Source organism: Podarcis erhardii (genome assembly GCF_964252035.2).
Source record: "Podarcis erhardii genome assembly, chromosome: 7".
Taxonomy (NCBI): Eukaryota; Metazoa; Chordata; class Lepidosauria; order Squamata; family Lacertidae; genus Podarcis; species Podarcis erhardii.
In genome coordinates this window covers 85608753-85633074 of record NC_138511.1, presented here as the reverse complement: position 1 = coordinate 85633074, position 24322 = coordinate 85608753, and the positions used below count along the sequence as shown (strand labels likewise).

Sequence of the window (24322 nt, the reverse complement as noted above, 5' to 3'; positions counted from 1 at the left end):
GGGTCAGACTGAGTCCAAACCAAAGGCCAGGTGGAACAGCTCTGTCTTGCAGGCCCTGCGGAAAGATGTCAAGTCCCGCAGGGCCCTGGTCTCTTGTAACAGAGCGTTCCACCAAGTTGGGGCCAGTACTGAAAAGGCCCTGCCCCTAGTTGAGACCAATCTAACCACCTTGCGACTTGGGACCTCCAAGGTGTTGTCATTTGTGGACCTTAAGGTCCTCCGCGGGGCATACCAGGAGAGGCGGTCCTGTGGGTACGTGGGCCCTAGGCCGCAAGCAAGTATGGCGCAAGCAAACTTTTATTATGTAATAGTAGTAGTAGTACCCTGCCCATCTAGCTGGGTTGCCCCAGCCACTCTGGCCCAGAGGAGAAACATTTGAGAACCATTGGGTTAGACTGCTTGTGAGACCAGGCTTCAGATCCCCTCTGGTCCTGAAGCTCCCTGGGTGACTCTGGGTCAGTCGCTGCCTCTCAGCCTAGCCACCCTCACAGGGCTGTCGTTTGGATAAAACGTGGAGAGGGAGAATCATGTATGCCGCATGATTGAACTCCTTGGAAGAAAGGTAGTGTACATTGAGGAGATTTCACCCCTCCCATATCCAAGAATCTGCTGATGTTCTCTGCTGATTCTCCAGAGAGGAGAGGGCGGTTTCTGCTCTCTACTTATTCCGTTCCAGCCTCACATGAGAGAGAGAGAGACTGAGTGTTAGAGAGAGACTGTGTGTGATCTCTGTATAGATAAGGTTGCTGCTAAGAGCAGCTGCAGACACTCATTGCAGTTCAGCATTTTTCATTTAGACCTCATTTAGCTCTGCATATAGTTGTGTATTATACAGTGGTGCCTCGCAAGACGAAATTAATCCGTTCTGTGAGGCTCTTCGTATAGCGGTTTTTTCGTCTTGCGAAGCAAGCCCATTGACAGTTTAGCGGATTAGCGCTATTAGCGGTTTAGCGGCTTTTAGCGATCAGCTGTTAAGCGGCTTATCAGCAGATCAGCTGATAAGCGGCTTAACGGCTTAGGAAAAGGGGGGGAAAGGGGGAAAACCCCCGCAGGAACTCGCAAGACATTTTTGTCTTGCGAAGCAAGCCCATAGGGAAATTCGTTGTGCGAAGCGCCTCCAAAACGGAAAACCCTTTCGTCTAGCGGGTTTTCCATCTTGCGAGGCGTTCGTCTTGCGGGGCACCACTGTAGTTGTAGATAGAATAAAGAAGATATTTTACAGAGCTGCTCTCCGAGTTGCTTATGCTCTGCTATACTCTGCTATACTCTGCTGTGCAACGACTGTCTTCTTGTTGGAGTGAATCCGGTGCTCACAACTCTAAGCTGTGAGTCCACAGCACTTTGACCTGGTGGTCTCTGGAAGTGCTGCCCATCTCGCCTAGCCCAGTCGGGGCTGAAGTGGATGAGTCCAGTCGGTGGAACTGGCTCAAGGGCGATGCTGACATATATGTGTAATAATAATTTGCATTCATCTTTCTTCTCTGCCACCGTGCCTCTATTTGCTCTCTTTCTCTCTCTCTCTCTGACTGACTTCTCTCTTCCTCCTTGCAGATCTTGGTGCAAGTGAAAGAGGTGCTATCAAAACTCCCCACCCTAGTAGAAACGACGTTAAAAGAGGTGCGTGTCTCTCTCTGCTCCCACAACACTTAAATTGAAAGCTGCAGGTCTGTTGCCTCCCTCCTTGACAATTTTTTTCTTCTCAGAACTCCCCATTTGGGGGACAATTTATGTTATTTATTGATTTTTAAATAGCATAAAAAATTCAAACCAGAAGGGAAAACATACAAAGAATAATACAGTCATACCTTGGATTACAGATGCTTCAGGTTGCGCACTGCGCTGAACCCGGAAGTACCAGAATAGGTTACTTCCAGGTTTCAGCACATGCGCAGAAGCACTAAATCACGCTTTGCGCATGAGCAGAATACCAAATCGCAACCCACGCGTGTGCAGATGCGGCGTTGCAGGTTGCGAACGTGCCTTCCGCACGGATCATGTTCACAACCTGAGCGTCCACTGTATCTCCAAAGAATCATAGAATGATAGAGTTGGAAGAGACCACAAGGGCCATCGAGTCCAACCCCCTGCCAAGCAGGAAACACCATCAGAGCACTCCTGACATATGGTTGTCAAGCCTCTGCTTAAAGACCTCCAAAGAAGGAGACACCACCACACTCCTTGGCAGCAAATTCCACTGTCAGACAGCTCTTACTGTCAGGAAGTTCTTCCTAATGTTTAGGTGGAATCTTTGAATCTTTTTTCTTGTAGTTTGGAACCATTGCTCCGTGTCCGCTTCTCTGGAGCAGCAGAAAACAACCTTTCTCCCTCCTCTATGTGACATCCTTTTATATATTTGAACATGGCTATCATATCACCCCTTAACCTCCTCTTCTCCAGGCTAAACATGCCCAGCTCCCTGAAGTTCCTCAGCATCCCTGGATTACAAAAAGACAGGGAGCTGTCAAAAAAAAACTCCACTCCAGAATACTGCTCTGTAGATGTGCAGGGCAGTAACCATGCCTTCTTCAGTCATTGCATAAGACATAAAACCAGTCAAAATAATCTGAAAATCACCTGCAGTCTTACTGTTTTTCCATCAAGGCCTGCAAATAGATCTCCAGGTTTTCAGAACTCCTTGAACAGTCATTCTTTCAAAAGTGTCTGTGCTGCATGCCATCCTTAAGGACTTTTAACGTTCCATTAGCTTGAGAGTATGGGGATTCTGAGAGAGATCACGGCTCCCCAAGTGATCTCTCAATCTCTCTCGCTACACACACACACACACACACACACACACACACACACACACACAGAGTGCAGCCATGCCTTGCTTTGTGACTGCTGTCCCCATGTGCCACCACGGCAGTGCAAAAGTTTATCCACGTTACAGGCTCAGATTGCTTATTGCTGTCACCTCTGCTGTTCCTTCCTAGGAAATACTGGGAATAATCATGAGAGCCTAGGGCTCTTTTTGGGGTTTGCCAGCAGATTTGCAGCGCTGTCATTCTGCAAAGGAGGCCAGAACAGTTAAAGGAGTCTGGGTTGGCGTACACCGCCTGCAAATTGTGCGGACAACCCATCCCTTTAAAGCAGGGGCTGGGAGTCTCCTGGGCTTTCCAGGCACTGTTGGATTCCCAGCTCTCCTCAGCCCTGGCCAGCATGGCCAATGGTCGGAGTCCAGCAACCTCTGGAGCAGGGCACCTCTGCGCAGGCTCACCACGCCAGCCCTATAGTGCCCTGCGTAGATTCCTTCTTGTGGGATAGACCGTGATGTCTTGTGTGGGGAAATCCAAAGAGTGGGAGGAGGAGAGGCATCCCAAAATATTTGGTTATAAATAAGCATTATCTGGCTGAGCTTCACGCCTCTTCCCTCTGTTGTCTTATTCTGCCTCCCCGCCACCACCACCCCGCTTCTTTTTTGTTCCAGACAGAGAAAATAACTGTTTGCGGAGACACCCACGGACAGTATTACGACCTCCTGAATATATTTGAATTGAACGGGCTGCCGTCGGAAACGAATCCATATGTATCCTTTCTTGCCGCTCCTCTAGGGCCGCTATAGGCCTTGTTCATCTGTTTCTTCTCCTCCTTGGGTGGAAAGGGAACTGCGCTGGTGGGTTCCTGGCAGGGGACAGATAGACGGACTTCAGAAAGGGAGAAATGGCAGGAAACATGGGGGAGCAAGGACTTCCCGCAATTCCCCCTTCTCCGCACATCTAGATGTGAGGGAACCGGCCTGCTGGGGGCAAACACTTCATTCCACCCGGGAAAATTGTAGGCCAATTTGTAGAACTTCTGTGCGCACCAGAATTTATCTGGGGAAAAGATCTTGGAGGCTGCCACCTTCTCTGCAGACCTTTTCTCGGGTGCTAAGATCAGCAGAGGGAGCCATCTTGGTAACTTTCAGAAACCCCCAAAATTTTAAGGGGTGTGTGTGTGTGTGTGTGGTGGCCCAGGTGAGGGCCTTCTCTGCGGCAGCCCCTAAGTTGTGTGACTTCCACCCACACACACACCCTGGAAGCGCATCTGGCATCTTCACTATACAGCTTTTGGCAGATGCTGAAGACACACCTCTTTGACGCCTGTGTTTTTTCAGGGCCAGGCCGATTCCAGTGGCTGTTACTTGCTTTAAGCCACTTTTAGTAAAGGTAAAGGTAAAGAAACCCCTGACCATTAGGTCCAGTCGTGACCCACTCTGGGGTTGCGGCGCTCATCTCGCTTTACTGGCCGAGGGAGCCGGCGTACAGCTTCCGGGTCATGTGGCCAGCATGACTAAGCCGCTTCTGGCGAACCAGAGCAGCGCACGGAAACGCCGTTTACCTTCCCGCCGGAGTGGTACCTATTTATCTACTTGCACTTTGACGTGCTTTCGAACTGCTAGGTTGGCAGGAGCAGGGACCGAACAACAGGAGCTCACCCCCTCGCGGGGATTCGAACCGTCGACCTTCTGATCGGCAAGCCCTAGGCTCTGTGCTTTAACCCACAGTGCCACCTGCATCCCATCATGGGACTTACTTCTGTACCCTCCCTAGAACCACAGGAGCTGGAATGTTCTGGAGCTTCTTCCAGGTGAACCTCTCTCTTCCCTGCCTTTCATTTTGTCTTTTTGCTCTGATGGCAGGATCTTTGCATAGCAACGTTTACCTGCTTCTGTCATTGCTCCCTGAGCTCTTCTGAAGCCACGTTTGGCGCCTGCTTTCATTGTCACCCTCTGCCCCCATCACAGCAATCTATCCTTGAGTTTGTGTTTACCTGTCTCGCTTGCCCTCCCAAGAACTCTAGACAAGGCCTGGCATTTTGGGGGGAAGAGATGCATCAGATGACAAGAAGGAATCAGGGGGCGGGGGCGTGGAATCCACATGGACCTGCCATGGAAAGGCTGCCTTTTACGGTTTTTTCCCTTGAGCACAGCTTCTTCCCCACCACAGATATTCAACGGGGACTTTGTTGATCGTGGCTCCTTCTCCGTGGAGGTGATCCTGACGCTCTTCGGTTTTAAGCTGCTATATCCAGATCATTTCCACCTACTTCGAGGTAAGAGCATCAGAAGAGCCCTGCCGGATCAGGCCATTGGCCCATCTAGTCCAGCATCTGCCCAGCCAAATACCTGTCGGATGGCCGCAAGCGGGATTAGAGCCAGTGTGGTGTAGTGGTTAAGAGCAGTAGACTCGTAATCTGGTGAACCGGGTTCGCTTCCCTGCTCCTCCACATGCAGCTGCTGGGTGATCTTGGGCCAGTCACACTTCTCTGAAGTCTCTAAGCCCCACTCACCTCACAGAGTGTTAGTTGTGGGGGAGGAAGGGAAAGGAGAATGTTAGTCGCTTTGAGATTCCTGAAGGGGAGTGATAAAGCGGAATATCAAATCCAAACTCCTCTTCTTCTTCTCCTCTGCTGTGGTTTCCAGCATCTGGTATTCAGAAGTCAGAATCTTGTTTCTTGTGATTTGAATCCTCCTCCTGCCTTTATCAAATGCTTTTAGAAACCTCTTGCCACTTGCCCTGCCCAACGTATATGACTTTAAAAGCCTGGCACTCCCCCCATGCCACCCTATGGCTTTCCGTGACGAGCTTTTAGTGTAACGAACCCGAATTCCTGAGCTGCTTGCTGAGAGCATCCCTGACGCTTTCCTCTTGAGATTGTGTGTCTCTCCAGGGCAAGGGAGTGGCTCTAGCTTCCCAGCTTTGTTTCGTTCTTGGGGGACCTTGGTGCTCCCTTTTCCCTCCTGAAGGCATCATGCCGCTGAATGCCATCTGTGGGGAATCACAGGTAGGGTGGAGAGGCCAATGGCCCTCATTCAACCTGCTTGCGAGCTTCCCACATGCATCGGGTGGGCTACTGCGAAAGCAGAATGTGAGAGCAGGTGGGTCTTCGGTTTGCCGCATTCTGCTGCACTACACATTCCCCCAAAACACCGGGCTCCATCTTCTGAGATGTTGCAGAAAAGTCACCTTGTATCAACTCTCTTTGCTCCCTGGCGCTCTAGACAGCTGTGACTTCCCCCAAAGACTCCTGGGAGCTGCGCAGCACTCCCTCTCGCTGTTCTGTTGTTGTTTAGTCGTTTAGTCGTGTCCGACTCTTTGTGACCCCCTGGACCAGAGCACGCCAGGCACTTCTGTCTTCCACTGCCTCCCGCAGTTTGGTCAAACTCATGCTGGTAGCTTCGAGAACACTGTCCAACCATCTCGTCCTCTGTCGTCCCCTTCTCCTTGTGCCCTCCATCTTTCCCAATATCAGGGTCTTTTCCAGGGAGTCTTCTCTTCTCATGAGGTGGCCAAAGTACTGGAGCCTCAGCTTCAGGATCTGTCCTTCCAGTGAGCACCCAGGGCTGATTTCCTTAAGAAGGGAGAGGTTTGTTCTTTTTGCAGTCCATGGGACTCTCAAGAGTCTCCTCCAGCACCATAATTCAAAAGCATCAGTTCTTCGGCGATCAGCCTTCTTTATGGTCCAGCTCTCACTTCCATACATCACTACTGGGAAAACCATGGCTTTCACTCGCTGTTCTAGCTTCTGGCTTAGCCACGCACAGCCTCTTCAGGGCAGTGGGGAGCCTTCATCCCGCTGCCCTGAAGAGGCTGCGCAGCTATCCCAGAAGCCAGAAGAGCATGAGGGATTGGTGCGCACCGATCCCTTTTGCTCTTCTACCTTCAAGGATAGCCACGCAAAGCCTCTTGAGCGCAGCGGGAGTGCTCCTCCCTCTTTGCTCAAGAGGCTTTGCGTTGCTTTCTTGTTTTCCTTCTCTAAAAACTAGGTGCGTCTTATGGAGCGAAAAATACGGTAGTTCCGTTCCACCTTAAAAGGGAACAGGCACGACTGTTGTGTGTCACATGCCTGTTTACTCCCAGCACAGTCTGCTGGGAACTTCCGTTCGGTATATTGCTTTTGCTAGTATTGCTGGTTGCTGGACACGAAGGGAAGCAGACATGTTTTTTCCTTTGTTCCTGAACTATGTTGAATAAATGCTGTAAATTTTGTTGTTGTTTAGTTGTTTAGTCGTTTAGTCGTGTCCGACTCTTCGTGACCCCCTGGACCAGAGCACGCCAGGCACTCCTGTCTTCCACTGCCTCCCGCAGTTTGGTCAGACTCATGTTTGTAGCTTCGAGAACACCGTCCAACCATCTCGTCCTCTGTCGTCCCCCTTCTATTGTTTTCCTCTATTTCTTTGCATTGCTCGTTTAAGAAGGCCTTCCTGTCTCTCTTTGCTATTCTTTGGAAATCTGCATTCTGTATCCTGTATCTTTCACTATCTCCCTCGCATTTTGCTTGCCTTCTCTCTCCTGCTATTTGTAAGGCCTCGCTGGACAGCCACTTTGCTTTCTTGCATTTCCTTTTTGTTGGGATGGTTTTAGTTGCTGCCTCCTGTATAATGTTACGAGCCTCCATCCATAGTTCTTCAGGCACTGTCCACCAAATCTAAATCCTTAAACCTGTTTCTCACTTCCACTGTGTATTCATAAGGGATTTGACTTAGATTGTATCTTACCAGCCCAGTGGGTTTTTCCTACTTTCTTCAGTTTAAGCTTGAATTTTGCTATAAGAAGCTGATGATCTGAGCCACAGTCAGCTCCAGGTCTTGTTTTTGCTGACTGTATAGAGCTTCTCCATCTTTGGCTGCAGAGAATATAATCAATCTGATTTTGACGCTGCCCATCTGGTGATGTCCATGTGTAGAGTCGTCTCCTGTGTTGTTGGAAAAGAGTGTTTGTGATGACCAGCTTGTTCTCTTGGCAGAACTCTATTAGACTTTGCCCTGCTTCGTTTTGAACTCCAAGGCCAAACTTGCCAGTTGTTCCTTTTATCTCTTGACTCCCTACTTTAGCATTCCAATCCCCTATAATGAGAAGAACATCCTTCTTTGGTGTCATTTCTATAAGGTGTTGTAAGTCTTCATAGAATTGGTCAATTTCAATTTCTTCAGCACCAGTGGTTGGTGCATAAACTTGGATTCCTGTGATGTTAAAAGGTATGCCTTGGATTCGTATCGGGATCATTCTGTCATGTAAATACAGCGGTGTCCCGCAAGACGAACGCCTCGCAAGACGGAAAACCCGCTAGACGAAAGGGTTTTCCGTTTTGGAGGCGCTTCGCAAAACGAATTTCCCTATGGGCTTGCTTCGCAAGACGAAAATGTCTTGCGAGTTCCTGCGGGTTCCCCCCCCTTTCCCCCCCCCCTTTTCCTAAGCCGCTAAGCCACTTATCAGCTGATCCGCTGATAAGCCGCTTAACAGCTGATCGCTAAAAGCCGCTAAACCGCTAATAGCGCTAATCCGCTAAGCTGTCAATGGGCTTGCTTTGCAAGACGGAAAAACCGCTATACGAAGAGCCTCACGGAACGGATTAATTTCGTCTTGCGAGGCACCACTGTATGCTGTAAATATGCTCACACATTTCTCCGTCGGCCACTTCCGTTGTGAAAAGATTTATTCACTCTGCTGATAGAGCGTGCCGAGTCTCTAAACGTATCTGAGGCTCGTGTCGCTGTTTGATGCTATTCCATGGGAGACTGGTGATCGCCTGGCTGCCGGCCGGTAGCTGGAGCCAGCTGCGGGCCTGCCTGATGCCCCTGTCTCCCCGGCAGTATCCCAACACAAACAACTCTCAGCATCCTTAATTTCCCCCCCTAATATTTTGTTGGAAGCTACTCAGCGTGGCTGGTGCAACCCCGTCAGATGAGTGGCATGATAATCATAATCATAATACAGTCATACCTTGGTTTTCGAACAGCTTAGTTCTCGAATGTTTTGGCTCCGAACGTGCAAACCCGGAAGTGACTGTTCTGGTTTGCAAACTATTTTTGGAAGCCAAACATCCGACGGGGCTTCCGCGGCTGCCGATTGGCTGCAGGAGCTTCCTGTATTCAATCAGAAGCCGCTCTTCGGTTTCCGAACGTTTTAGAATTCAAATGGACTTCTGGAACGGACTTCCGAGGTACGACTGTAATATCACCAGCCCTGGAAGTTTAGGGGAGGGAGGGAGGGTGAAGCCCTTTCCTGCAAACTCAAACCAAAATCCCCCTTCATTTTGGCCTTTTAACTCCTCCTCCTCTCTAGGGAACCACGAAACGGACAATATGAACCAGATCTATGGGTTTGAGGGAGAGGTCAAAGCCAAATACACAGCCCAGATGTTTGAGCTCTTCAGCGAGGTCTTTGAGTGGCTACCTCTGGCGCAGTGCATCAACGGCAAAGTCTTGGTGAGCAGCCGGCCGCTTGGGTGGGGGGCTGCAGCTCAGCTGAGCACTCTTGGTGACCCTTGCTATTCCTTCTCTTCTCTCCCCCTGGGTAGATAATGCACGGTGGCCTCTTCAGTGAAGACGGCATAACGTTAGACGATATCAGGAAGATCGAGAGGAATCGGCAACCTCCAGATTCGGGTGAGCGGTGGCAGGGACTGGGGTGGAATGATTTGTCTGGTGGGCACTGGGTAGCCTTGTGTACCCATAGGAGCAAAGCAAGCTGCCTTACAATGAGCCAGACGATCGGTCCCTCTAGCTCCATATTGTTCGCACTGACTGGCAGCAGCTGCTTTCCTACCTGGAGATGCTGAACCTGGGACCTTCCTGGTGCTGTGCCCCAGAGCTACTGCGGTGGAGGGTATGGCTATCAATGCTACGAGCAAGGGAATAGTCACAAAAGGAAATACTTGTTGATTCATTGCACCAGGTTTTGGTCAACCAAGCCAGGGTTTCCCAAACTTGGGTCTCCAGCTGTTTTGGGACTACAACTCCCATCATCCCTAGCTAGCAGGACCCATGTCAGAGGTGATGGGAATTGTAGTCCGAAAACAGCCAGAGATCCACCACATTTAGGAAACTGTGGACTAAGCGATTTAAACGGGCATAAATTTGCACAAGGGGGGGGGAACTGTTCTATTTAAAAAACAAACTTTTTTTATTCAAAATTAAAACAAAACATATTATCTAGAAACATATCATCCTTATTCCCCCCCCCATTTTTCCTCCCTCCCTCCCCCCACCCTCCCACACAAAATCCACCCACCCCCACCCCCACCCCCACCCCCCAGCTTCCCTCAGTTCCAGTCTTTGGTTTCTCCAAGAATGCTGTTTTCTGCATGTTACAAACTATTTAGTTGATTATTATCAATAAGAAGTTTGTGAATGTTTATTCAAAGCCAGCCAAGATGTCCAGTTCGCTTTGTTGTGTCTTCAAATACTTTGTAAAGGGTTCCCATTCACCTTTAAAGTCACAGTTATCCTTGTCCCGTATCGTATTTTTCCCTCTATAACACGCAGATTTTTTCTCCTAAAAAGGAAGGGGAAATGTCTGTGCGTGTTATAGAGCGAATGTGTGGTCCCTGGAGCAGAAAAATCAGGCAAAAATCAAATCGCGGCGCTTCACGGAGAAGGGAAAACTGAAAAGAGGAAGTGGCTGCTTTCCTGCATTCTGCCTCAGGGTCTTACTGCCCACCCACCTCTGTTTCCTTGCTGTGTTTGCTGAAACGGAACAAAGAGCAGGGAAAGCCCCTCCCCTCCAGGCAAGCAAAGGGGAATTCCTCTCTGTGCTCCGGTGCTGCTGGGGGACAGGGAGAGAGAGGGGGAGAGGGAGAGAGAGAGGGGGGAGGGGGAGAGAGGGGGGCAGGGGGGAGAGAGAGAGAGAGAGAGAGAGAGAGAGAGAGAGAGAGAGAGAGATGGCTGGCTTGGGTGGGGGGAAACATTTGCCTTTCTTTCCTCCTTCCCGTTAAATCCCTCTCCTGCATTCTTAGCCAGCTGCTTCTCTGCACACCCCTCTCATGTCCCTTCTTTGTTTTTCCTTCGCTCCCCACTTAAAATGTGGTTAGAAAGCATAGATCCACATGGATCCTCAGGATCTTTGCATTGGGTCACCACAAATTCACCATCAGATCACATAGCATGTCCATGGCTACAGCCTGCCCCCCCAAAATCACGCACCCACTGTTGCCTGGGGCTGCAATGGTGCAAAAACGTGGTTAAAAAGCATGGATCCACATGGATCCTCAGGATCTTTGCATTGGGTCACCCCAAATTCACCATCAGATCACATAGCATGTCCATGGCTACAGCCTGCACCAAAAAAATCACGCACCCACTGTTGCCTGGGGCTGCAATGGTGCAAAAATGTGGTTACAAAGCATGGATCCACAGGGATTCTCAGGATCTTTGCATTGGGTCACCCCAAATTCAACATCAGATCACATAGCATGTCCATGGCTACAGCCTGCACCAAAAAAATCACGCACCCACTGTTGCCTGGGGCTGCAATGGTGCAAAAACGTGGTTACAAAGCATGGATCCACAGGAATTCTCAGGATTTTTGCATTGGGTCACCCCAAATTCACCATCAGATCACATGTCTGTGGCCACAGCATGAAGCCCAAAAATGATACATTCACTGTTTCATTCAGAATGTTTTTTCCCTTGTTTTCCTTCTCTAAAAACGATGTGCGTGTTATGGTCAGGTGCGTGTTATAGAGCGAAAAATACGGGTAGCTTATATGTCAGTTTTGCCAGTTCTGCATAGTCCGTCAATTTTTCTTGCCGTGATTCTTTAGTTGGGGTTTCTTCAGTCTTCCATCCTTGTGCTATTAAAACTCTTGCGGCTGTTGTCGCATACATGAAGAGGCAGATTATAGAACTGCTGGCTCCCCCTTGTCTGCTGTCCCTCAAAAGCCCCAGAGATTATGGCAGATGAAAGTAATAGACTGTATGGAATTGGCGGAAATGACTGGCAGAATCCGAGACCATACATACATGTCGCATACATGAAGATGTTTTGCAGCTTTTTTGGCAGAGCTAAGAGGGGGGGGGGGAAACTGTTCTGAGCCGCAGCAAAAGCAGCTCTCTCTTTTTTGAGGATGCACCATCTGAGAAGAGACATCCCTTTCTCTTCCAAGAGCACCTCTTTTAAGATGGCACTTGCCACTTGCACTTAATTTATGGCTAATTATTGGGAGGTAACGAGGGTGGCTTTTCCTGCCGTGGAGAAGGGGATTTTGGATGAGTTGTCTCTCCCACAAACTCCACTAGGACGCTTTCTGAAAATTAGGACACGCTTACCGCCCTGTGTGGGAGGACAGCCCTGCCCCCCCCCTCACTTCCTTCCTGCCTAGCAGGTTGTGGTTGCCCTTCTTAGAAGGGGAAAAGACAAATTTCCTGCCTGAATTCACTAGGGGCACCTTTTTGTTAGCTTAAACCTTTTGGGATTGACTGACAAATCTGACCGATGTAGTCATCTAAAAGTTTTAGGCTCAGCTGTCTGTCTGTTTACTCCACCCACCCACCTACTACTACTACTACTAATAATAATAATAATAATTTTTTTATTTATACCCCGCCCTTCCCGGTTCAAAAACCAGGCTCAGGGCGGCTAACAACAAATTTAAAATGCTTAAATTATACAACCAGCATAAAATACAGTATAAAAACATGAATAACAATAAAAATCAAAAATCAAAAATCAATCTAGGGGAAATAAGCATTAGATAATCCCCAGAGCTAGCTGGCTGAATTGGTCCTACTTGGGCCAGCGAGGAGGCCAGGGGAGAATTACGGTAGCTGTGGGGTCTCAGAGCGGGTGATCTTCATAAAAGCAGAGGGGGAGGGAAGGGAAATAAAAGATCAGGCTGAATTCAAATTAAAGGCCAGGCAGAACAGCTCTGTCTTACAGGCCTGATGGAAGGAATTTAAATCCTGAAGGGCCCTAGTCTCATGGGACAGAGCATTCCACCAGATTGGAGTCATCACTGAAAAGGCCCTGGCCCTGGTGGAGGATAGTCTGACTTCCTTAGGACCCGGGACCTCTAAACTATGGTTATTCATATATTTATTGCTGTCCTGCTGTTGCTTCCCCTGTTTTTGAGGAGCAGAAATTTGGCAGATGAAGCTTCCCTGGCACAGAGACAAAACTGATGGGGAAGACTGCTGTCAGTCTGGTGTTGTTAAGAAAGAAAAGCCATGCTTGGAGAAGAAGAAGAAAAAAGAGATGTAAACCCTAGATCTGAGCAGTTTAGGGGTAGGGCAGAAGGCCTGAGAGTTGACTCATAGAATTGTTGGAGTTAGAAGGGACCCCAAAGGTCCTCTAGTCCAACCCCCTGCCATGCAGGAATCTCAACTAAAGCATCCATGCAGACGGACACCCAACCTGTACTTAAAAACCTTCAATAAAGGAGAATCCAGTCCACCATCGCTAGAGGGCACCAGGTCGGTTGGCAAAGGCAGGTTTAATTCTCTGATTAATGGATTGATTGAATTTATATCCTGCCCTTAACTCCCCAAAGAGCCCAGGATAGCAAGTGGAAGCACCATTTAAAACAAAACCAAAGCAAACATTTGAAAACTGATGAAAGCATTCTCAAAACGACTGCAATTAAAAACAGCTAAAAGCAGTTACAATTAAGAGCCATTCTTCCGCCCAGTGACCTTAGGGTTGCCCAGAACAGTAGTCTTCAGCCACCGCATCCCTGGGTGAAAACAGGAATGTTTTCAAATACCTCCTGAAAGTTAACAGTGATGGGGAGTCTGGCACACCTCACTAGGGAGGTTGTTCCACAACTGGGGGGCCGCCACAGGAAAGGCCCTGTTATGACTCAGCAGCAGCCAGGCATCCCCAGTGGTGGCACCACCAGCAAAGCCTCACCTGGCAATCGCAGAGTCCGAGGTGGTTCATCGGCAGTCAGCTGGCAGCCATCATTGGTTTCCACCAGCCACAGGCCTCACTTTCTGTGCCTGCGTTCCTCCCTGCTCATTTATTGAACTCGCCTCCTTCTCATTTGCAGGTCCCATGTGCGACTTGCTCTGGTCAGACCCTCAACCCCAGGTAGGTCTTGCTTTGGTGAGACTCATGAGCTGCGTGCCCATTGCTCCATGACTACAGCGTCTCCTCTTTCGGATGCTTCCTTGATTTCATTCTTCATCTCGAGATCTCCATGGGCATTTCTCCAGGACTATATTACTCTTGGGGCCTGGTATCCCCTCCCACAATGATTCTGTGGAGCAGTCTGCCCCTTTGCTGGGCTGAGTGGTGTCTTCGATATACATAGCGGCACCACCTCTAGTACGGCCTTCTCTATCCAGTGAGAGAGAAAGCCAGTGTAGTCTAGTGGTTAAGAGCGGTAGTCTCGTAAGCTGGTGAACTGGGTTCGCGTCTCCGCTCCTCCACATGCAGCTGCTGGGTGACCTTGGGCCAGTCACACTTCTCTGAAGTCTCTCAGCCCCACTCACCTCACAGAGTGTTTGTTGTGGGGGAGGAAGGGAAAGGAGAATGTTAGCCGCTTTGAGACTCCTTAAAGGGAGTGAAAGGCGGGATATCAAATCCAAACTACTACTACTCTTCTTCTTCTTCTTCTTCTTCTTCTTCTTCTTCTTCTCCTGCCTTATAGAGCAGGGTTCTCCAAACTTGGGTCCAGCTGCTTTTGGACTACAGTTCCCATCATCCCTGACCACTAGTCCTGTTAGCTAGGGATGATGGGACTTGTAGTTCAACAACAGCAAGAGACCCAAGCTTGGGGAATTCTGCTGTAGAGTATATATCAAGAGCTCTTCTCCTTTTTGCCCGATTCTGTCTCCCGAGACAGATGGATGCCAGTGGATTTCTTGGTGTCGCCTGCATACTGGGCACCCAACCGCCCCCCCCCCATCTCATGTTTATAAGGCTGCTGTTGCACCCAAGGGTGTCTTTCTCTCCTCCACCCAGAACGGCCGGTCCATCAGCAAGCGTGGCGTGAGCTGCCAGTTCGGGCCCGACGTCACCAAAAGCTTCCTTGAGCGCAACCACCTAGATTACATCATCCGGAGCCACGAAGTCAAGCCGGAAGGGTATGAGATGGCTCACGATGGCAAGTGCGTCACTGTCTTCTCTGCCCCCAACTACTGGTGAGTGAGTGAGGGGGCACGCTGCTGTGGTGGTGCTCTACTTCCTATTTTTATATATATAAACAATTTTTATTAGTTTTCAGTTACAAAAAACCAAAATAGTAAAGGTAAAGGGACCCCTGACCATTAGGTCCAGTCGTGGCCGAATCTGGGGTTGCGGCGCTCATCTCGCTTTACTGGCCATGGGAGCCGGCGTACAGCTTCTGGGTCATGTGGCCAGCATGACTAAGCCACTTCTGGCGAACCAGAGCAGCGCACGGAAACGCTGTTCACCTTCCCACCGGAGTGGTACCTATTTATCTACTTGCACTTTGACGTGCTTTTGAACTGCTAGGTTGGCAGGAGCAGGGACCGAGGAACGGGAGCTCACCCTGTCGCGGGGATTTGAACTGCCGACCTTCTGATCGGCAAGTCCTAGGCTCTGTGGTTTAACCCACAGTGCCACCCGCGTCCCCATCGTTCTGCCCGGACACTGAGGTCCAGCGCCAAGGGCCTTCTGGTGGCTCCCTCACTGCGAGAAGCCAAGTTACAGGGAACCAGGCAGAGGGCCTTCTCGGTAGTGGCACCCACCCTGTGGAACGCCCTCCCGCCAGATGTCAAAGAGAAAAATAACTACCAAACTTTTAGAAGACATCTGAAGGCAGCCCTGTTTAGGGAAGCTTTTAATGTTTTATAGGTTATTGTATTTTAATGTTTTGTTGGAAGCCACCCAGAGTGGCTGGGGAAACCCAGCCAGATGGGCGGGGTATAAATAATAAATAAATTATGATTATGATTATGATTATGATTATTATCCTGTTCGTGCTGATAAAAAGTTAACTCCAGCTCTTTTGGTTTTCTGCTGCCTCGCTCCTGTCAGACAGAGAGAGGTTGGAAGCAGACTGCCTTCCTCGGAGAGGGACCCTGGAAGCCGTCATAGGTTGGTGGGACACTTAGCCAGCTGCTGTCTGCTTTGATAGGCAGCTGCTCTCCAGACTCTCAGGCAAAGAAAGGCCTTAACCTGAGAGCCTTTAAATCAAGGATAGAGAATCCTTCTCAGCCAAAGGGCCATGTTGTTTTCTGGGCAACCTTTCAGGGACCACATGCCTTAACCCTAACCATACTTTTAAGCTTGGCATTGCCCCAAATTTTGATCCACCGTTCCTCTGCTTTGGGTCTTCCTGTCGTGCCTTTTGTCAGCCTGTGAGCCCCCATAATGTGCAAAAACTGTTCATGCCCTCCCTTGATGGCGCTCCACGCCTTTTCTGGGGGACGGGGATTCTGAAAACCCTGAGAAAATGCTGCCCTAACGCTCTTCTATCCCCCCACCTTCTCTTTCCCAGTGACCAGATGGGCAATAAGGGTTCCTACATCCATTTGCAAGGCTCAGACTTGCGGCCGGAATTCCACCAGTTCACAGCAGTGGTGAGTCACAGCACTGGAACGATGCGCTTAGTGGTCGCACGCAGCTCTCAAGTGCGCCTGCACCGATGCCCCAACTCCCACTTGGCCCCCTTCCTGGGATCTTGCCACGCAAACAGGCCTTTAATCTCAGGGCTGTGGGTTTCAAGTCCCACATTGGGCGAAAGATTTCTGCACTGCAGAAAGTTTGACTGGATGACCCTGGATGTTGCATTTGGCCAAGTCTGTTTGTATTCACAATCCTGAGTTGGCAGAAGTCACAAGGTAGCCGTATTGGCAACAGCTGTTGATTTTCCTATGAATTACTGTATTATTTGCTCCATAAGGCGCACCGGACCATAAAGTGCACCTAGTTTTTAGAGGGGGAAATCAAGAAAAAATATATTATTCCCCCCCCCCCAGCCCCAAAGAGAGCTTCTTGGGGCTGCCAGGGGAAGCCCAGGTTCCCCTCCCCCCCCCAGCCCCGAAGAGCAAAGAAGCCAAAACAGCGAGCAGGATCCATCCCGCTCGCTGTCTTGGCTTCTTTAGCCTTGCGCAGCCTCTCCGGCAATTCCCCCACCTCCTGCAAAAGCCCTTTAAGGAGTGCGCGGCTCCTGCGGGCTTTTCTACGAAGAGGGAGAAGGAACTGACTGGCCGTGTCAGTCCCTTCTCCCTCCTGGGGAAAAGCCCGCAAGAGCCGCACAGAGCTTCTGTGCGGCTCTTGGGGGCTTTTCCTGCCTGCCTCCCCCCTGCATTCGCTTCCATAAGATGCACACACATTTCCCCTTATTTTTTAGGAGGGGAAAAGTGCGTCTTACGGAGCGAAAAATATGGTACTTACTGAACACCTGTGGTAGGTGAAGACGTGTGTGCATGTTCAGGAAGCCGTCATGTAAAAACATTTTATGCTATCAATTTCCTTCTCCCTTCTTTTTGTAAGAAGGTGTAAAAATATTTTTCACGCAGGTGTCACTGGATCAAGTGCGTCGGTTTTGCTGAATCAGTTAAACCAAAAAGCTTTAATTGGAACAATTTGCTACAATTCTGAGCGCTGCTTTTGATGGGACAGGCCGCACCGGGGAGGAGTTTATGGAACCAAGGGGATGGGGACCTGATTTGGGGACCCCTGCTCTAGAAGGGGGTGCACCTTTCCTAACCAAACTTCTCTTCCTCCTTCCCCAGCCTCATCCGAACGTCAAGCCAATGATGTATGCCAATTCGCTGCTGCAAATGGGGATGATGTAAGCTGCCCTCCAGCTCTGCCAGCTCGCACCCCCCCACACACCTTCTTGCCAGGAGACCCCTGCGCTAGGCAAACAACAAATCCCCCTTCCTTCCTTCCTTCCTTCCTCTTTTTTTTTTTTTTTTTTTGGTTACATTTCCTTCTGACATCAGCCTTCACTACAAAGCAAGGGATATTTTGGCAGGTGGGTTGGTGGTTAAGCCTGAACATCTCCTGCAGGGTGTGTGTGTGCTGAGGACTGCGTCTGTAATACCCCCACCCCACCCCTAGAAGGCAGATACTGTCCCAGGGCGACCCTCGCCTTTGCTAGCGTTGTGTAATGCGCACAGGCAACACGAGAAAACTGCAGCCAGAACGTTAGATAACTTTTTTTTTTTTAATATATTGGAAGACTGTATTTATTCCTTACCTACTCTGATTTATTTTTTTTCCTGCCCGCCCCCCAGACTCTCCTTCATCTTTTCCCAGCTTGAAAGCACTCATGATTCTGCAACCCACCAGCCTAGAGGAGTGGGGCGGAGGTTGAGGGCTGCCTTTGCCAGCCTCTCCCCTCTTCCGCTCCTCCAGCTGATGGCTGTTGTCCCGGAAGATCAGAGCTTGACTCTGTTAGGTGTGTGCAAACACACCCAACCCCTTCCACATTTCTGGTGGGTTCTGCGTCGCCGCAGAGAAACTGTTCGGATTGCCCAGGCGCTCAAAGCTCAAGGGGAAGAGCTGTTCCGTTAACTCTGCCTCTTTCTTGTGCCGCCTTGTCATAGCGACAAGGGGTCTTCCGTCTCTGGGCGAGGATGGCTTCTCAGCCTAGCTGCCCGCCAGCTCTAATCTCTTCCTGGGTACTTTGTTGGTCCTATCATCATGTTCCCAGCTAGCCTAAGCCGAAAACCCCAGGAGAGCGTGTAGCCTGTTTGCATGTTTGTGTGTGTGAATTTTTCCATCCTGATGCTAGCTGTGAATTAGCCTCAGCTGGTCTATTACTGGCCACCGTCCCCAGCTCAGTACGGAGCAGGGGAGGGGGCTTCTGGTAATTTTGGGGTGGAGACAGGAAGGGGATTGGGGAAGGGGATTCGGGAATTGTGTAGGGCTGACCCTTGGCTTTCGGGCCCCCTTCATTCCAGCCTCGCAGGGATTGTTACGCGTTCCGGGGAGGGGGAAATTCATCAGGGCATTTTGACGACTCTCCCATCTTGAGATCTGCAGGCTTCGGGGATCCGTTTGTCCAGGGGGTGAGGAGACTTAACACCGCTTCTGGGGCTTTGATCCTCTCGAGATCTTTCTCAACCTTTTCCCTGTGACTGGTTTGGAGGGATCACTCTTTTAGTCCAGGATACGCTGCTGGTGGGATCTCAGGAAGGTCAGGGCCCTCTCTCTAGGTGGGACCTTCCAATTCTAATATTGCACAAGCTTGAGAGAGAGAGAAGACAAAGACCTCAATCTCAGCGGAGATGAGCAGATTCTGCCTTGTGCTCCATGGTTTCCTCCTGGATGGTTTTATTCCCTTCCCCTAGCTTGAGCGTATTACGTTTTCGTCACCAGAGGATAAAACTGCCTGGGGGTGGGGGAATCAGGCCTGAGGGGACCAGCTTTGCCAAAGGGCTGAAGAACTGGGAAATGGAAAAATTTGGTGGTTTGTTTGTTTTTTGTTGCTCTTACTCCCCCCCCCCCCAAAAAAACCTCACACCTTCTTGGGACCTCCCCTTCTTGCTCCCGCTCTGGCAAGGCATCGTCATTTCGGCTTTTCCAAACTGAAACGAGGCTGCTTTCTTCCCCTATCGTGGCCGAAAAGAGAAACCAGCGAATATTCCAGAAGCACTTTGGATGTTCTTATTTCCATGCTGACCATGGAGGGTTTTTATACATCCAGGTTTTCCTCTCCACTCGCCCTCCTACCTATTTGAGCTATTTTACTGTCTGTAATTAAACAAAAGATGTTAAAATAAAGTAACTATTGAAAGACCTGCCAGGTTGGGTACAGCCTCAGTTTTTTCTTTCCCAGACGCTTCATTCTTAAAACCCCAATCAACTTGGGCCCTGTCAGGGAACTGCCATCAGAGAGACAGAGTTGGAGGGAAGGCTCCAGAGCGATGCCGGAGAGGGTCCCAGCAGGGAGAGAGGCAGCCCAGCTTCTGGGGAAGGAAATCAACGTAACACCAGGAGAGAAGGGGGGCAGATGGGGGAATCGGGAGAAAAGGCTCCAGGACTCTTCAACGGAGACTAGTGGGGAGAGCACGGGTCCTCCGCTGCCCACACCCTCCCTGCGCAGAAGACTTCCGCGCAGGGAGAGTAGGAGGAGACTTGGCGTCAAAGAACTTTTTTGCTGGAAGAAGTTTAAGAAACGCCCACTGACGGATTCTGCCAGCGACTGAGACAGCCACGCAGTGAAGGGCTGTCCAGACAGAAAGGGTTCACCCAGGCAACCAAGCCAAGAGTGGCAGCAACTTACGCATGAGCAACCCCCTAGAACCATTACAGGCCCCAAATATCTGGAAGATGGCCTCCCTCCCCACAGGTGTGCTCTGGTGTGTTAAGATCAGCAGAGGAGGGTTCCTCACTCTCTGAAGCTCAGTGGGGCAGGTTGGGAGAGGGCCTTCTCTGCAGCAGCCCCTAAATCAGGGATTCTCAAACTTTGGCCCCTAGCTGTTGTTGGACTACAACTCCCATCATCCCTAGCAAGCAGGACCAGTGGTCAGGGGTGATGGGAGTTGTAGTCAAACGAGAACCGGGGACCCATAGTTGTTGTTTTTAAACATTTATTTACATACAAACAAACATGAACACACAAACACTACATACCAAGAAAAAAATAATAGAAACATTGAACAACCTACTTAAACAGACAAAAAATTAAAATTACCTACACCCGTGTGACTTCCCTCCACCAGTGCTCGTCTTCACATAGCCTGTAATTTTGTTATTCACACTGCAATTTTTATCTCTGATCCTTAGACATCTTGTTTTACTATTATTATTTTCTAAATCAACTTTACAAACTTAATCTAAACAGAGCAGCATGTTTTTGGAGCATTGTTTGCTCATAGAGTGTTCAAACCATTTCCATCGTTGCCTTAAATTCTGGTTTGTTTGATATCTTACTGCTGCGGTTAGTTTTGCCATTTCAACAAATTCTTTTAATTTGTTTATCCAATCTTTTTTTGTGAGGATGTGATTTCCTTTCCAGTAGGAGCCTTGCTGCGGCAGTAGCGTATAAAAATAGTGTTCTCCTGTCTTGTGGTATATCCTTGCCCGGTATACTCAATAAATAAGCCTCTGGTTTTTTTTCCTATACAGTGGTGCCTCGCAAGATGAAAATAATCCATTCCGCGAGTCTCTTCTCTTCGTCTAGCGGTTTTTTCGTCTTGTGAAGCAACCCTATTAGCGGATCAGCGCTATTAGCGGCTTAGCGGCTATTAGCGGCTTAGCAGCTTAGAAAAAGGGGGGGAAAGGGGGAAAACTCGCAAGACGTTTTCGTCTTGCGAAGCAAGCCCATAGGGAAATTCATCTTGCGAAGCGCATCGAAAAACGGAAAACCCTTTCGTCTAGCAGGTTTTTCGTCTTGCGAGGCATTCGTCTTGCGAGGCACCACTGTAGAGATTTTGAGCATCTTTTTAAATTCCTCATGAATGCAACTCCCCAAATTTTTAACTCTTCCACAGCCCCACCATGAGTGCATCACAGTAGCCTCCACCTCCTTACATTTCCAAGATTGGATTTTGACTTGTCTATTTTGGCAAACTTTGTGAAATTTATTTCCTTCACCACGCGGTCCGAGGGGAGGTTACAACAATATAAAACTGCAACCTTGAAATAAGTTAGAACAGTTTACAGTCAGAAGAATAGGGCGGGCCTTAAAATAGGTAGCATCTGGCCTATCAGGAGAGGGACGTTCACCTGCAAAGAGGGGCAACTGCTCTGGCTGCCCTGCTAGCAGGGAGGGCATAAAGGAACCATGGCCTCAGTCCTGTATACCTGAAGGAGCGTCTCCAGCCCCATCGTTCTGCCCGGACACTGAGGTCCAGCTCTGAGTGCCTTCTTGGCAGTTCCCTCGCTGCAAGAAGCCAAGTTACAGGGAACCAGGCAGAGGGCCTTCTTGGTAGTGGCGCCCGCCCTGTGGAACGCCCTCCCACCAGATGTCAAAGAGAACCACAACTACCAAACTTTTAGAAGACATCTGAAGGCAGCCCTGTTTAAGGAAGCTTTTAATGTTTGATGTATTACTGTATTTTAATATTTGGTTGGAAGCCAAATATGGAAGCCCAGCCAGATGTGCGGGGTATAAATAATAAATTACAGTGGTACCTCGGTTTAAGTACTTAATTCGTTCCGGAGGTCCATTCTTAACCTGAAACATCACTTTAGCTAATGGGGCCTCCTGCTGCCGCCGCGCCGCCGGAGCACGATTTCTGTTCTCATCCTGAAGCAAAGTTCTTAACCTGAGGCACTATTTCTTGGTTAACGGAGTCTGTAACCTGAAGCGTATGTAACCTGAGGTACCACTGTAGTAGTATTATTATTATTATTATTATTATTATTATTATTATTCTGGGGGATTGCCAGGGGTGGAAGGCAAAGGTCTTTGGTTCCACCAGTATGCACCGAAAGCCTTGGAACTGGGATGGTTGTTTTGCTTCCCTTTGAAAGGAATGGGACTTCTTGCTGAGATAAGGTAAAGGTAAAGGGTTACCCCTGACCATTAGGTCCAGTAGTGACCGACTCTGGGGTTGCGGCGCTCATCTCGCTTTATAGGCCGAGGGAGCCGGCGTACAGCTTCCGGGTCATGTGGCCAGCATGACTAAACTGCTTCTGGCGAACCAGAGCAGCGCACAGAAACGCCGTTTACCTTCCCGCCAGAGCGGTACCTATTTATCTACTTGCACTTTGATGTGCTTTCGAACTGCTAGGTTGGCAGGAGCAGGGACCGAGCAACGGGAGCTCACCCTGTCACGGGGATTCGAACCACCGACCTTCTGATTGGCAAGTCCTAGGCTCTGTGGTTTACCCCACAGTGCCACCCACATCCCTTTCTTGCTGAGATAGCCCCCCCCCCTTATTGTCCTTTCGCATCCGGGGGGGGGGAGGATTTAAAAGGGGGTGGAGTGGGGGAGCTCTGAGCAAATTGACATTCCAGCCAATGAAGCAATGAAGGCCGAGGAAGAGAAACCAGTGGAGTGCTGCCCCCAAATCTATGAGGGAATCAGTGGAAGTTGGGAGAAAGCACACAGTGTCCGGATACTGAGTCTTTGCAGCTAACTGAATATGGATCCAAAACTCCTGCCCAGTTCATCCTCTCCCATGGACCAGGTGAGTGCAATGGTGGGAAAACGGCCTTGCGGGCCAAAGTTAAGCAGACCTCTGGGGAGGTTTACTTTGACCCACAAATTGGAGGATCCTCGTTTGGTTGCCTGGGATTTGCAGCCGTTTGTGCCACAACGCCTGGGTTCCGGTGTCCCTGGAGACACCAGAGAATTCAAACGTGATGCTTCAGAAGCAAAGCAGTTATGGCAGTTGAGACGAAGCGGGTTCAGTAGAAGCAGCTTCAGCCAAAGCAGGTTCAGGAGAACTAGGATGATGGTAAGGTAAAGGGAGCCCTGACCATTAGGTCCAGTCGTGGCCAACTCTGGGGTTGCGGCACTCATCTCGCTTTATTGGCCGAGGGAGCTGGCGTACATCTTCCAGGTCATGTGGCCAGCATGACTAAGCCGCTTCTGGCGAACCAGAGCAGCGCACGGAAATGCTGTTTACCTTCCCGCCGGAGCGGTACCTATTTATCTACTTGCACTTTGATGTGCTTTTGAACTGCTAGGTTGGCAGGAGCAGGGACCGAGCGACGGGAGCTCACCCCTTCACAGGGATTCAAACCACCGACCTTCTGATCGGCAAGTCCTAGGCTCTGTGGTTTAACCCACAGCGCCACCCACGTCCCTAGGACGATGGTATGCCTCATAAATACATCACCCCAGAATTAGCATTTGAGGAAGGGCTAGCCCATCTCTCCCTGCCTTTATCTCTTTATCTCCTGATCCTTCTCCTCAGGTCCCTTCCTCTCCTTCATCTCCACGAACTCACAAACCTGGTAGCACATAGCATCCTTAGGCAGCTACTAGGGTCCCCACTTGTGACATTATTTTGCCCCTCAGTCCTGGAGTGTTGGGGAGTTTGGAGCCATCATTTTTAACTTTCCACACTCACTCTGGGGTGTGCTGAGAAATTGGTGCCGCCAGCAGGGCTAGGAAGCCCATAGTCCTTTTTGTCAGTGACATCCCAGCGGGTATATCATCTAGGGTCGCCATACTTCAAGAAGTAAAAATCAGGACACAAAAGTTGTTGTGCTTTTCTGGGGAAAGTTTTAAAAATCCCAGACATTTTTTTTTATTATTTCCCCATGGACGCTAATTCTGTCACTGGGATCCTGGACATGTCTGAGAGAGGCATGTCCCTGCTCCAGAGAGCATACAGTATTAATAATAAATTATTATTAGAGAAAAATAACTACCAAACTTTTAGAAGACACCTGATGGCAGCCCTTCTGGTGGCACCTGATGGCAGCCCTTCTGGTGGTTCCCTCACTGCGAGAAGGCCAGTTACAGGGAACCAGGCAGAGGGCCTTCTCGGTGGTGGCACCCGCCCTGTGGAACGCCCTCCCACCAGATGTCAAAGAGAAGAACAACTACCAGACTTTTAGAAGACATCTGAAGGCAGCCCTCTTTAGGGAAGCTTTTAATGTTTACTAGGTTATTGTATTTTAGTGTTCTGTTGGAAGCCGCCCAGAGTGGCTGGGGAAACATAGCCAGATGGGTGGGGTATAAATACTAAATTATTATTATTATTAATTTCAACATTGGGGAGATATGAAAAGAAAA

At 49.6% G+C, this 24322-nt stretch overlaps 1 protein-coding gene and 1 long non-coding RNA gene across 2 annotated transcripts in view; both read left to right on the top strand.

Annotated features, from left to right (window-relative positions):
• PPP5C (protein phosphatase 5 catalytic subunit) overlaps positions 1–19426 on the top strand; it is a 35708-nt gene extending 16282 nt beyond the window's left edge. Inside the window, exons 5-13 of the mRNA XM_081869179.1 lie at positions 1552–1617; positions 3428–3526; positions 4929–5034; positions 9048–9190; positions 9283–9370; positions 13750–13790; positions 14667–14845; positions 16168–16249; positions 17408–19426. Of these exons, the coding sequence (XP_081725305.1) occupies positions 1552–1617; positions 3428–3526; positions 4929–5034; positions 9048–9190; positions 9283–9370; positions 13750–13790; positions 14667–14845; positions 16168–16249; positions 17408–17470 (867 nt within the window). The 3' untranslated portion in view covers positions 17471–19426. The remainder of the gene's footprint in view (positions 1–1551; positions 1618–3427; positions 3527–4928; positions 5035–9047; positions 9191–9282; positions 9371–13749; positions 13791–14666; positions 14846–16167; positions 16250–17407) is intronic.
• The window catches only part of LOC309346284, a 127081-nt gene that overhangs the window by 21644 nt on the left and 81115 nt on the right, over positions 1–24322 (top strand). The window lies entirely within an intron of this gene.